Here is a 15,262-nt window from a genome sequence, read left to right as displayed (position 1 = left end):
TGGAAGAGACGGGTTGAGAATTCAAGGAAGCTGAAGCAGCTGAAATAAAGATAAAAAAGGGGACATCACTACAGATATTAATAGGATAGTAAGGGGACTATTATTAAAGATCTAATGCCAATGAATTTGACAATTTAGATAAAGTGAACAAATCCTTTGAAAAGCAAACATTATGAAAACAGATTCAGGAAGTAAAATAAAATCTTCAGAAAACTTTGTCTATAAAGTTTTGTCTATTAAAAATAGAATTCTCAATTTGAAACTCTCCTACAAAGGATACTCCAGACCCTTAAGTTGTTTTATTCTGATTAATTTGTTCCAAATATTTAAGGAAGGAATAATAAAATTCTTACACAAAGTCCTGTGGAAAGAAAAGAAGAGGGGTCTGGGAAGAAACACTTCTCAATTCAAGAGAAAGATGATTTCTCAACCAGATAAAGAGCACCTATAGAAACTTTACAGCTAACATGTTTAATAGGCAAAGACTTAACCTATTTCCTAATATTAGAAACAAGGCAAGCATTTCTGCACTCACTACTTCTATTCAACATGGTGTCTTTATTCACTGACATGACCATATTAATAGAAAATCCTATGAGTAAATTTAACGAGATAGCAGGATAAAAGTCTTATGAAAAATGCTGTGGTTCTACGCTAGCACTAAATATTGACAACATATAGTAGCAACAAAATATTGGAGAATTAAATTTTTTGAAAATGTGATTTACATTAGCATAAAAAATAAAATACTGAAGGATAATTGATAAGGTTTGGCTCTGGGTCCCCACCCAAATCTCATCTCCAACTGTAATCCCCATAATCCCCATATGGCAAGGGGATTGGATCATGGGGGATCCAATGGACCCGGGAAGAGGTAACTGGATCATGGGGGTGGTTTCCCCCATGCTGTTCTGGTGATAGTGAGGGAGGTCTCAAGAGATCTGATGATTTTATAAGTGTTTGGCAGGTCCTCCTGTGCTCTCTCTCCTGCCACCTTGTGAAGAAGTTGCCTGCTTCTCCTTTGCCTTCTGCCATGGTTGTAAATTTCCTGAGGCCCCTCCAGCCATTCAGAACTTTGATTCAATTAAACCTCTTTTGTTTATACATTACCCAGTCTTAGGTATTTCTTTATAGCAGTGTGAAAACAGATTAATACAATAATTAACAAAATATTCAAAACTAGGAAACTGTAAAGCATTATTGGGAGAAATTAAAGAAATTAACATCGCAATGTCCCCATGATTGATTCAATAAAAATCCCATTCAAAATTTCAGCAGGTTTCTTTGTAGAAAATGAGAAGTCATTTTCAATTTATATGGAAATGCATAGGAACAAAAATGACCAATACAATCCTGAAAAAGAACAAGTTAGAGAATTTACACTATTAATTTCAAGACTTACCAAGACATTGTGGTATTGAAACAAGAATAGATGATCAATGGAAGAAGAGTCTGAAAATATACTCATATACATATAATCAATTTATATTTTATAGAAGCATAAAGTCAATTCAAGAAGAAAAGGGATAATCTTTTACTAAATGGTACTACAATGATTAGTCAATAGGAAAAGTGAACTTCAATCACTACCTCATATCATATAAAAATTTACTCAAAATGAATCATACACTTAAATATCTCAAAGAAAACAGAAGAAAATCTTTGCAATTTTGGAGTATGCAAAGATTTCTTACATGGAATGCAAAAACATAAACCATAAAAACAAAAAATGATAACTTAGATTTAAAAATTAAAAACCTCTGTACATCAAAATATATTACAAAGAAAATCAATAGTAAGCCACTGACTGGGAGAAAATAATTTCCATTTTCATTTTTTATCTGATAAAGGACTTGTGTCTACAATAAAGAACTTTCTCTTTTTTTTTTTTTTTTTTTTGACGGAGCCTTGCTCTGTTGCCCAGGCTGGAGTGCAGTGGTGTGATCTCAGCTCACTGGAACCTCCGCCTCCCGGGTTCACGCCATTCTCCCGCATCAGCCTCCCGAGTAGCTGGGACTACAGGTACTTGCCACCACACCTGGCTAATTTTTTTATATTTTTAGTAGAGACAGGGTTTCATCGTGTTAGCCAGGGTGGTCTCGATCTCCTGACCTCGTGATACACCCGCCTCGGCCTCCCAAAGTGCTGGGATTACAGGCGTGAGCCACGGCGCTCGCGCTCAGCCAAGAACTTTTTTTAAAGAGACAGTCTCGCTCTGTTGCACAGGCTGAAGTGCAGTGGTACAACCACGGCTCACTGCAGCCTCAAACTTCTGGGCTCAAGCAATCCTCCTGCCTCAGCCTCCCAAGTTGCTAGGATGACAGGTGCGCACCACCATACCCAGCTACTTTTTAATATTTTGTAGTGACAATGTCTCACTATGTTGCCCAGGATGGTCTTGAACTCCTGGTCTCAAGCAATCCTCCACCTAAGCCTCCCAAAATGCTAGGATTACAGGTGCAAGCCCTGCCTTAGAATAAAGAAATTGTATGACTAAATAATAAAAAACAAAAATTATCTGATTTTAAATGGGTAAAATATTTAAATTAACTTCACAAAAATGATACAGAAGCTGTTAATAAACATATGAAAATGTGTTCAACATCACTGGTCATCAGGGAAATGCAAATTAAATTAAGAATGAGAAAATCCAACCCCTACTATCATATCTAATTTTTTTAAACTGACAACAGCAAATGTTGGTGAAAATGTGGAACAACTAGAACTCTCACATAGTTGATGCGCCTGTGAAATGGTACAACCTCATTGGAAAACAGGTGGGCTGTTTCTCAGGAATTTCACTTTTAGTCATGTACCTAAAGTAAATAAAAATAGACACCCACGAAATATTCCTACATGAGTGTTCACCACAACTTTATGCATAGCAGTAAAATCTAAAACAACCCAAATGCTCATTGACTAGCATATGAATGAATAAGATGTGTATATTCATACAATGGAAACTCAGCACTTTTTTTTTTTTTTTTGAGACAGAGTCTCACTCTGTTTCCTAGGCTGGAGAGCACTGGCATGATCATGACTCACTGCAGCTTCAACCTCTTGGGCTCAAGCAATCCTCCCACCTTGGCCTCCCAAGTAGCTGAGACTACAGGTACATGCCACCATGCCCAGCTAATTTTTTATTCTTTGTCAAAACTCGGTTTCACCATGTTGCCCAGGCTGGTCTTGAACTTCTGGGCTCAAGTAATCCAACCCCCTAGGCCTCACAAAGAACTGGGATTATAGGCATGAGCCATGGCACCCTGAAACTCAGCACTTTAAAGGAATTAGCTTTTTATACTTAACAATGTGGATGAATCTCAAAAACATTTTGCTAAGTGAAAGCACCCTGACACAAAAGAATACACATACCTTATGATTCCATTTATATAAAAATCACACAATAGGTGACACTAATCTACAGACATAGAAATCAGACAGTGGTTGTTGGGGTGGGAGAGAGAGTACTGAGATAGAACTGCAAATGAGCACGAAATTACTTTTTCAGAGTGCTAAGAAAATTCTGTATCTTAATTGAAGTGATTACATGTGTGCATACATCTATCAAAACTCTTCAAACTGTATACTTAAAAATGAGTGTGTTTTATTTCTACTTAAATTATCCTCATTAGAGTTGATTTTCAAGTTACAATTCCAACTCTTACGTTCCTGTTTTGCAGAGAGCCTTCTCCAATAATTAGTTATACATGCAATATCCATGAACTCTCTATATGACCCTCAATACTTTAGGCCCCTGTCTTTTCATTTATCCCCATAAGATAGTTCACAAGAAAACTGAATGCAATTTCTATTCTGTTCACTCTCACGTTTCTAAATACATGGCCATTTTTATATTAACCAAACTGACTACCTTTGGTTCAATTCAGTTCATTAAAGCACCCCATTTATTTATTATTTATTGAGATGTCAATAATTTTCCCTCTTGGAGAACTGAGAAATCCAAGATCTAAAAACTTATAAAATTAAAAGATTCTCAGACTTTGGTTAATTACCTCAGGAATGCAGGAATGATTGGTACCAACTAGAATTTAGAAAACTACAAATTCTTCAGCTTGACTTATGAATAAACTTTTAGTGAGAACTTCCCTGTCTCCTGGGACTCTCTGGAGCAAATCCATGGAGATTGATGTCTCACAGGAACCTGTGAAAATGTTCCACGTTAACAAACTGTTATTTTCAGAGAAGGTATCCTGACCTAGCATGAACAGAAGAATTAATCACTCTCAATACCATTCTCCTAAATGCTGAAGAAACCTTGCCATGTCATGAAAGCTTTATGAATAGAATTCAGTAATGCATAAGGACACTTGCATTAAAGTCTAGAAAAAGAGATTCATTTTCTATGCAGAAAAAAAGAGAAAACTTTTCTCTTCCAATTGTGCTGCCTTTATAACCCAACTCTCCTTTTCTGTCAGTCTACTGTGGACAAGGACATACCTTGAGGCTGGAAGTGTTTTCCTGGAAATCAGTAGTGCTGTAAGTATTGCTTTGTCACGGAGAAAGAGTACTATTTTGGAAAAAGCTTTGCTTTTCTCTAAAATGAATTGATATGGCTAGACTTGACCCCTTGAAGTCTTAAAGCAAATCCTAATAAATCAATTTTGGTATCACGCAGAAAAGTCATCACAATGACCTGGACTTGGATCTTCCTCAATGAAAAGTAGTCTTTATTCACCACATCTTACCTAGAACCATCAGTCCTTGAAATGAATTTCAAATTGGTTCTTAGCACAAGTCCCCTGAGTGATTAATCTTGGTTTATTTCTCTTTGTGAATCTTATTCTATATGTGCTTAATGTTTCTGTTTTAGAGTTCTAACCACTGGGCATATTCAAATTTATTCCATAATCAAAGTCTTGAAAATTGAAATTGGACTTCATCAACAATTTTAAAACAAACAAATAAATAAACAAACAAGACTTGGAACATTTTGCTCTTATCCAGGGAAGAAAGTATGTTAATACTTCTCTTCTTTTTGTCTTCTTCTAAAACTATAAAAAGTTTTAGAAAATGTGGGATTCTTTATTGCACCACAAAACTCAGAAAAAAATGACTCAATACAATTTCAAGCTATTGAGCATTAAATGAGTTAAGAAAGTTATCCGTACTCAGGCAGCCTGAAGAAGCTGGGAAAAGAACTAGAACACCGTAAAAACGAAACAAAATACCAGCATATCCCTGATTAGGGAAAGATGGAGCAGAAAGGTTTTCACGCAGCAAAACTCACATCAGAAAAAGCTGGAAGCAGCAGCAAACTTGGAGACAAATTATTTAGCAAACAGTTCCTGTCATGATAGGACTTGAGCATCTGAAATACAGGAAACGGTGACATCTATAAACATGTGCATGTGTCAGTTTCCATAAACTTCTAGGTAACTGGGGATAGAGTGTCATCAAGCTATCCATTTATATAATCATTTAGAAAATATATTTTGAGAGCTTATTTTGTGTCAAGCCCTATGCTTTAGCCCTGCAGATACTATTGCTGCCTGTAAATGGCTTAGAGTCTATAGCAGAAGCTAAGCAAACAATGAACACCATTCTACAAAGTATTCAGGTATAGATATGCACAGGGCATTAGGAAAGTGTGTAGGAGCAGCACCTTAACTGGACTAGAGATGGTAAGTTAAGGAAGGCTTCCCATGGAGGTGGCTCCTGAACTTAAATTTAGAATTCAGACAAGACTTAGCCAAATAATGGAGAAAGTCAGGAAGAGTACTTCTGGTGAAGAGAACAGCGTGGGCAATGACTGGGAGGCAAGAAAGAAGAAGGCATAATTGGGGAACTAGAGCTGGAGTCAGCCAGCTGTTTCTGTAAAGGGCCAGAGAGTAAACATTTTAGACTTTGGGGGTCATATGGTCACTGTCACAATTATTAAACTTCACCATTATAGCACAAAAGCAGCCACAGGCAATAGGTAAACAGATGAGTGTGGCTATGTATTAGTGAAACTTTACAAAAACAGGGCTGTAGTTTGCTAACCTCTAAACCTGAGTAATTCAGTAAGTGTGGAGCATAGAAGAAGGAAGGCAGAAGGAAAAATGGTACATGGCAGAAAATCATGCTGGAAAGGTAGGTAAGACAAGATCATCAGTGGTCTTAAATGTCACGCTGAGGAGTCTGAGATGTTAACTTCAAGGTTCTGAGGAGTGGCATAGTCAGAATTAGAATGGTCCCCCTTGCTACAGTTTGAACCATGGGTAGGAAAGAGCACAGCAAGTCAGGAGACAGGGAGTCCTGTTAGGAGGCTGTGTTCAAAATCTGACGGGAGATGACAGCATGATTTACCGGAGCCAAGGAGAGACGGAAAAAAGGACACACACTAGAGAGTGAGTAAGAAGTAAAGTTAACAGGAGCTGGTGACTTGGACCCTGGTGGATATGCACGAATCCATTTGACCCTATACATTGTGACTTTTTTAAAGGAAAAAAAAAAAAAGTCTAGAGTGTAGGATTGAAATGTAATAGGCATATAGACGGCAGTGTTTAATCCAGTATCTTAGCTTTATAACTTTAGGTTCCTGGGGCTGCTTTCCCGTGTTTCTCTGAATATTGCTTTTACCTGCTAACTTGAGACATCCCCACCTCCCTCCACATCTCACAAAACTTCACATGTGCTCAAAACCCAGTCCATGCAGCTGTCAGGACAGCTACTGCCTGATTCCTCATTCCTGCCACTTCTACCTTCTCAGCATTCCTTCTGCTGAGGACCACTCCCCTTGCCAGGCACTGCCACTTTTGCTGGTATCATTTCTGCTGCCACTGCTGCTGCTATTCCCGGACCCTCATGCTACCAAACCAAGCCATGTTCCTGACAAAAGCAGAGAGAGTATGCCTGTCCCCTGTATGTGCCCCACGTGGTCACCTGGATGCCACAGCAGTGCTGTCTGTGACCAGAATCTCAAAAGAGGTCATGCAGATACCACCTGCAGCCCCTTCCTCCATAAAGCTTAGATCCATATGTACATGTGTTACAGAGAATGGCTGACACCATACTTCACACACACACACACACACACACACTTGCAAACTCCCTGACTCAAGATTTTTTGCTCCAAAAGCTTCATGAAGCTCTCATGTAAACTGTCCTAACTGTTAATTTATCATAAGTACCAGGACAAGTCTGACTCCCAGCTCCAGCTCAAGTGAAATTCTCTGCTCTGGTTCTGTTTCACAAAAACTGAATCCTTGTTTGGAATGCATTCCCCCTCTCTCCTTACTCCACTTTCTTTTCCTGTTGAATTCTAGGACTCAGCTTAGTCCTCTCCTTGTTTAGAAAAACTTCCTTAACCCCTGCTAAAGATGGGTGAAAAGTCCCTTCTAAGTGTTTTTAAAACAATCTGTGCACAACTCTACACTTTCCCTCACTGAGTCATGTTGTAATTATTATACTATATGTAGTATCTAACTATCTATCTCTATCTAATCTACCTATCTATCTATCTATCTATCTATCTATCTATCTATCTATCTATCTATCTATCTGCCTATCTATCTATCTGATAAGCTCTTTAATTGCCTAGCAGGACTTGAAGCATAGTAAGCTCTCAACAAATACTTGTGGAATTCATAGGTCTAATTCTCCAAATGGTAGAATGTGTAGCCCTTGGAAATATGATATTGAGCTATAGAGATTGCCACTCTTCTCTGCATGGGGAATGAAGATAATTCCATACCTATCCTATAGAAAGAGACCAGGTTCGCAGCCAGTTATATTGGCCATTAGTGCAAATTCAAATACTTCTCTGTCTCTCATCGTTTTGTGGAAAGGCACTAGAGCTTGCGACATTGTAGACAAAGAATCTTTTCCTTGTCTAGAAAAGAGGTGGGAGAAAATGGAAGTGTTTTTCTTCCCTAAGCAAGCCCTCAGAGAATTACAGTTATCTCACATGAGGGAAGAATGAAACAACCTATCAATGACCTGTAAGTTGCCTGTTTCATGCTAAGTTTCTCACGCACTTTGAAAATTGTGAAATTCATTTCACGGTAATTTATCTTACCCATTTCAAAGGAAACCCATATGGAAGACTAGCCTCAATAAGAAAGGAAGTAGTTTTACTATTTTCTGCTGAATTTTAGTAGAACAGAAAGGATGTTCTCAGCCTATGAATTTACATATACAAATAGAAATACTTTACTTTGTATAAAAAGACATTTAGTCACAAAAAAAGTTTTGACAAAAATGTACTTTTCAGAGTTCCAATTTTGTTATCCTTAGCATTTGCTAACCTTTCACTTTTGAAGATTAGAGTCTGCAGATCTTTATCCCATATACATTTATTAGGTGCTTCCATATAACAGGCTTTGACTCAGCTCGTTCTGAGATTTTGAATTTGAGTTGAATATATCTCTCTACTTCCTAAACAGTTTTATTCATTTAGTTTTAAATGTTATTTTTGATTCCTTTAACAAAGGAGTCTGAACTAGAATATGGAAGTGGATTTTTAGAAAAACACCTGTTCTGTTATCTAACTTGTATCTCACCACTAATATAACAGCAATGATTTGAGGCTATTTCAATAAACACACTCACACCCACACACAATGATGGCTTCCTTAAATGTATCTGTAATATAATCAGTAACACTTTTTCAGACTCTGAGAGCAGGGATTAATTTCTTATGAACTCACAGCCATGTGTATGTACATATGTTGTTATACACACTATTCATTTAAAATAGTCATATGAATAATTGACAACAAGCAACCACATTTAACATGATTATTCTCATAGTTGTATAAGGGTGAAAAAATACTTTGCATTCATCAATACATTCAAAGTCTATTAGAAGCTGGTTTTGCTGACAAAAGAACCAGCCAAGTCATCAGTAAAGAAGGATTGGCCAGTGTGTATTTATATGTGGATGAGGGAGGACTTGACATAGTCAGAATCCTCCTTATTTTTTGTCCCAACTATAATCAACTGTGCTCTAAGATTCTCAGGAGCTTTCTTGCTTGTCTTTCTAGGGTATCAAGGGACATGAGAAATGGGACGGTAATCACAGAATTCATCCTCCTAGGCTTTCCTGTTATCCAAGGCCTACAAACACCTCTCTTTATAGCAATACTTCTCATCTACATATTAACCCTTACAGGCAATGGGCTTATTATTGCCATCGTGTGGGCTGTGCCCAGGCTACAAATTCCAATGTACTTCTTCCTTTGTAATTTGTCTTTCCTAGAGATCTGGTACACCACCACAGTCATCCCCAAACTGCTAGAAACCTTTGTAGTGGCAAGAACGGTAATCTGCATTTCCTGCTGCCTGCTGCAGGCCTTCTTCCACTTCTTCCTGGGCACCACCGAGTTCTTGATCCTCACTATCATGTCTTTTGACCGCTACCTGGCCATCTGCAAGCCCCTTCGCTACCCCACCATCATGACCAGCAAACTCTGCCTGCAGCTGGTCCTGAGCTCCTGGGTGGTGGGCTTCACCACTGTCTTTTGTCAGATGATGCTGCTCATCCAGTTGCCGTTCTGTGGCAATAATGTTATCAATCATTTCTACTGTGATGTTGGACCCATTTTGAAAGCCGCCTGCATAGACACCAGCATTTTGGAACTCCTGGGTGTCCTGGCAACTGTCCTTGTGATCCCAGGGTCACTCCTCTTTAATATGATTTCTTATATCTACATTCTGTTCACAATCCTACGGATTCCTTCAGCCACAGGCCGCCAGAAGGCCTTCTCTACCTGTGCCTCGCACCTGACAGTTGTCTCCCTGCTATATGGGGCTGTTCTGTTCATGTACCTAAGACCCACAGCACACTCCTCCTTTAAGATTAATAAGGTGGTGTCTGTGCTAAATACTATCCTCACCCCGCTTCTGAATCCCTTTATTTATACCATTAGAAACAAGGAGGTGAAGGGAGCCTTAAGAAAGGCAATGACTTGCCCAAAGACTGGTCATGCAAAGTAAAACATGCAACACATCAAAATGAGCTTAATGCAGATTAAAAACAATTAAAGTTGAGAGAGGATTTTGGAGAAGTTTGGTAAAACAGGCTCCCCCCAAAATCCCAGAAGTTCTGATTAAATGCTATAGTAAGATAAAGATGCAAAAGCAAACCATCATGGTTAGGGTCTCCTATGAGAACTTGTTACATGTAAATGAACTAGGAGTTTTTCTTGAGAAGAAACAATGTAATTCTTCAACAAGGAAATCTCAGGATATCCTCAGATGCATGAAGTAGAACTCTGAACTTGTCAATGGTAAACTGAAAGTAGAAACCACTAAGGTCAGTCACAAATGTCAACAACTTTAAAAATGTATAAGGAATCCTGTCTCCCTCTTTGTTTATGACCACCATCTTTTTTTTATGACCACCCTCTTTGCCTCATCTTCTTGTCAAAAATATAAAACATTCCACATCTCATTTTCTTAGTTCCTATCATCTTCATCATAAGAGAAGCACGCTATAGACTTCTCATAATTCTAATGTTCCTTCCAAAATGTTTGAAATGAATCAGCTTTGTGTTTGACAGTATCTCAATAAGGGGACTTCTATCTTGAAATAATCCAAATTTTTAGATAAACTTAGAGGTGTTCATCCTCAGATAATACCAAAACTTGAGAACATCTTATAAAAATTTCCATTTACAGTTCATGGATTACAGCAGTTCCTGGGCTCCAATATAAGTAGACCAAGTGCCTAGGAAGCTAGGAAAAGTCTCAGAGCCAATATATCTAGAAACGCTTTCCTACTGGAAAATGCAGCCCCAAGGTTACATGAAGCTCAGGGTTCACATGTAGGTTGTCACTGAAACCTCCAGGGTTCAGTCAGGTCCTGGTGCTTGCTGCACAGAACATCGATCACCGAGTCACTGAGCATTGCCAGGGAAGAAGGCTTTAACTGAATGCTGCAGCCAAGAAAAATGGGAGGTAAAGTCTCAAATCCATCTCCCCAAACGCCTAAAATTGGGAGGTTTTATATATAGTGGAAGGGAGGGAGAATAGGAATTAGAGAGGGGTAAGGAAGAAGAGTTGGTAAGGTGAGAAAACAGGAATTAGGGAGGGTAAGAAAGCCATCATGATGAATGAGGGGCCAGGCATCTTGTTGTCTGGATTGGTGATCTAGTGGGCTTCATTCAGTCTTTTGCCCAAGAGTCAGTTTCCTGAGGAAGGAACTCAGTTAAGACAAATGTAAGTTTCAGGTTTTAAGACAGAGTGTCAATTTCTGTGTTCATTTAAAAATCCATAAATATCTTTTGTGTGGGACAACTGGGCTGGTTTCAGGGTTAGTGTGCAAAGTCCCTCAAAGTAGGCTACAAACCTACTGATCAGACCTTGTCTTTAGGTAAGATATCTTTTTAGGCAATGATAATGCAGGTGATTCAGTTTGTGATAATGAGTATTAGATATGTCCTTTCCCAACAGTAAAGAAAAACTAGCATTAAAAGACCATTAAACTATGGCCAAAAAAAAAAAGATAACTGCTGTAAACACAAAATAAAATTCTAAGGGTCCCTCAGTCATCTGAATGGACTCCTCCTCTTGGCCAGGGCACTCCAAAGTTAACCTGAAAGACTGGTTCAGATCATGACAGGAAGAAGGGGTCAGACACGCCTCATTATGCCCTCCTCCCTTTTGGAATTCAGGAAAAGCTGACCAGCATTTAACATCAACACAGACCTTAAGTCTGATAAGAAACATTTACAAATGTACAATCTATTCTCTCTGAAGCTTACTACCTGGAAGCTGCATTTGCATGATAAAACTGGTCTCCACAACCCCTTATCATAACCCAGACATTCCTTTCTATTGATAATAATTCTTTCAACCAATTGCCAATCAGAAAATTTTTAAATCTACCTATAACCTGGAAGCCCCCCGCCCCCTACTTCAAGTTATCCTACTTTTCTGGATAGAAACAATGTATATCTTAAATGTATCTGACTGATGTCTCATGTCTCTCTAAAGTGTATAAATCCAAGCTGTGGCCCAACCAGCTTGGGCACATGTTCTCAGGATCTCCTGAGGGCTGTGCCACAGGCCATGTTCACTTGTATTGGGGTCAGAATAAATCTCTTCCAATATTTTACAGAGTTTGACTCCTTTCATCAACACTGCACATTCCTTTTAATATTGAATTGAAAATTCAAAACAAAATGTAATGAGAAAAAATATTATTATCTCAACTGTACCTGATTTTCTCTTAGAGAGGGAACTGTCTTGGAGCTGTGCAGGAGAAATAGATTATTTGGAAGTAAAGGAAGGGAGAGAACCTAAGGACATTAATATTATCATGAGCTCTATCATCAAAGAATGGTTTAGAGTGCCCTGAATGAGAAAAAAAAAAGATAACATTTAATATTTTCCAAAAAAGAAATGACAGAGAAAGGAAGAAAAAAGGAACCCAAAACGGAGCAAAGCAGAGGAGTCTGTGGGAAGAAGTCAGTGGAAATTCCTCAGAGTCAGGGCACCTAAAAAGCAGTTTAAGAATGGAGATGCCTAATGCTCGGTTTGAAGTCACATTTCTACAATGTTGATCTGTCTTGCCCTCAAACCTTCAGTAAAGTCTCCTATATTACCAAATGCATGTATGAACAGAACATGCATGTCACATGCATTCATGTATGTGTGTGTGTTGTATGTGAGTCAAGGAGGAATAAAGTTTCATGTCTGGAATTATATAGTTTGGATTAGAAACAGCCCACAGAGAATATCACAGAGATGGCCACAGAATATGCAGAAATTTTAGGAAGCACTTCACATTTGCAGGGGCTTGGGCAAGTGCTCAAGGTAACCTAAATCTAGAGGTACTGGAACATCTGGGCTATATTATTGCTTTTAAAAAGTTTTTAAAAATTTGCCTTCGAATCTCATAAATATTAGTTTTTCTGGGCCTAGCCTATGACCCTAAGGGTTTCATGTCCAATGGCAGACAAAGGGTAGGATAAAAACATTTTGGCAGATCCAAGAAAAGGGGGAAGGAGGGAAGAACAGGTGTGAGAATACCACGAGGCTTTAATTCATAAAACTTAAAATAGACAACATTTATTCATGCATGTTTATGTCTTACTGATATATTGATATCATATACCAAGCTATGTTCCTGGTACTGATTCTACCGGGAAAAAACGTGTGTGTGCACATGTGTGTAGGGGGGTATTACAGTAGTCTGCAGGGGTATTAGTTCTAGGAGTTGAAAATGCTAGAGTTACAGAAGTCTATCCAACGGTGAAGCCTCCTGAACATCAAGAATGATATGAATTACAAGAAGACTTTCAGGGAAGCATGCCTAAGATCTGACTTTCCCTCACCTACAAGGGAGGCAAAGACATGAAGGAGATTGTGGGCGGCCTCCAGTGTCCAGAGAAGATAGAGTGCTGTTTTAAAGAAAAGGAGCCCTGGCCACAGAGACAAGACAGAACTTGAGACCTCACATTGTACCCTACTGTTTCTCAGGTCTCTAAAGCCAAAATGTCTTTCCTACTCTACTTTTCTCCAGCAGAGTAAGGAATTACAAAAAGATCCATTCAAACAATATCACGAACAACCTACCCAGATCCCTGGATATTATTTTTCTAGTATCAATAACTTTAATGACAAAGTTGAGCGCCTGGATAGACCTGAAACAAATCTTTAACAATTAACTTTAGAGATAATTTGTTTTATGAAAATACACACACTTAAGTAAAGCAGTGTTTTCATGATGCCACAGGATAATCATAAACAGGACTCAGAATTCAAACTGGGTGGGGGGAACGCAGGGTTAGAAAAGGTTAAGTAGGTTCCTTCATTATTGAACTTCTGAGAATCCATAACACTAAGTTAGAGAAAATAATTTCCAAATCTCAAACATATGTGTATAAAAGTACCTCCTATATGATCTTGAACCCAACATAGCTTTATTCATCCCATCTTGGAATTCATTAAGACTTATGCCCATACAGAAACAGACACAGAGACCAATGGAACTGGTTAGAAAATCCAGAAATAAAGCCACACACCTACAACCATCTGATCTTCAACAAAGTTGACAAAAACAAGCAATGGAGAAAGGACTCCCTATTCAATAAATGATGCTGGGACAACTGGCTAGCCATATGCGGAAGTTTAAAACTGGATCCCTTCCTTTCACTATGCACAAAAATCAACTCAAGATGGAGTAAAGACTTAAATATAAAACCTAAAACTATAGAAATCCTAGAAGAAAACATAGGAAATACCATACTGGACATAGGTCCTGGCAAAGATTTCATGATGAAGACTCCAAAGGCAACTGCAGCAAAATAAAAATTGACAAGTGGGACCTAATTAAACTAAGGAGCTTCTGCACAGCAAAAGAAACTATCAACAGAGTAAACAGCCAATCTACAGAATGGGAGAAAATATAAGCAACTTAAACAATTCAACAAGCAAAAAACAAACAATTCCATTAAAAAATGGGCAAATGGCATGAACAGACACTTCTCAAAAGAAGACATACACGTGACCAACAAATTCAAGGGAAACAATGCCCAACATCACTAATCATTAAAGAAATACAAATCAAAACTACAGTGGGATATCATCTCATATCAGTCAGAATGCCTATTATTAAAAAGTAAAAGAGAAATAACAGATGCTGGCAAGGTTGCAGAGAAAGGGGAATGCATACACACTGCTGGTGGGAATGTAAATTAGTTCAGCTACTGTGGAAAGCAATTTGGAGACTTCTTGAATGTAAAACAGAATTGCTATTTGACCCAGCAATCCCATTACTGGTTATAAACGCAAAGGAATATAAATCATTCAACCATAAAGACACATGTACACATATGTTCACCGCAGCACTATTCCACAATAGCAAAGACATGGAATCAACCTAAATACCCCTCAATGATGGACTGGATAAAGAAAATGTGGTACATATATACCATGGAATACTATGTGGCCACAAAAAAGAATGACATCCTGTCTTCTGCAGCAAAATAGATGGAGCTGAAGGCCATTATTGTAAGCAAATTAACACAGGAACAGAAAACAAGATACCACATGTTCTCGCTTATAAGTAGGAGCTAAACATTGAGTACACATGGACACCAAGGAGACAACAGACACTGGGGCCTACTTGAGGGTGGAGGGAGGGAGAAGAGTGAGAATCAAAAAACTACCTATTGGATACTGTGCTCACTACCTGAGTGATGGGATCATTTGTGCATCAAACCTCAGTGACAAGCAATTTACCCCGATAACAAACCTGCACATGTACTCCCTCGACCCAAAATAAAAGTTGGAAGAAAAAAAAAAACACCTG

The 15,262-nt window shown here is 38.4% G+C and overlaps 1 protein-coding gene across 1 annotated transcript; it reads left to right on the top strand.

Annotated features, from left to right (window-relative positions):
* The first annotated feature begins 8,979 nt into the window (after positions 1-8,979).
* Positions 8,980-10,026, top strand: LOC105554968 (olfactory receptor 6X1). The gene has a single exon (XM_012001641.1). It carries the CDS (start codon positions 9,001-9,003, stop codon positions 9,937-9,939), a length of 939 nt encoding a protein of 312 aa, XP_011857031.1. The 5' UTR covers positions 8,980-9,000; the 3' UTR covers positions 9,940-10,026.
* The last annotated feature ends 5,236 nt before the right edge of the window (positions 10,027-15,262 follow it).

This window comes from Mandrillus leucophaeus, unplaced genomic scaffold (genome assembly GCF_000951045.1).
Source record: "Mandrillus leucophaeus isolate KB7577 unplaced genomic scaffold, Mleu.le_1.0 Scaffold669, whole genome shotgun sequence".
Taxonomy (NCBI): Eukaryota; Metazoa; Chordata; class Mammalia; order Primates; family Cercopithecidae; genus Mandrillus; species Mandrillus leucophaeus.
The sequence above is the reverse complement of the archived record's forward strand: the minus strand, read 5'-3'. Positions and strand labels throughout refer to the sequence as shown.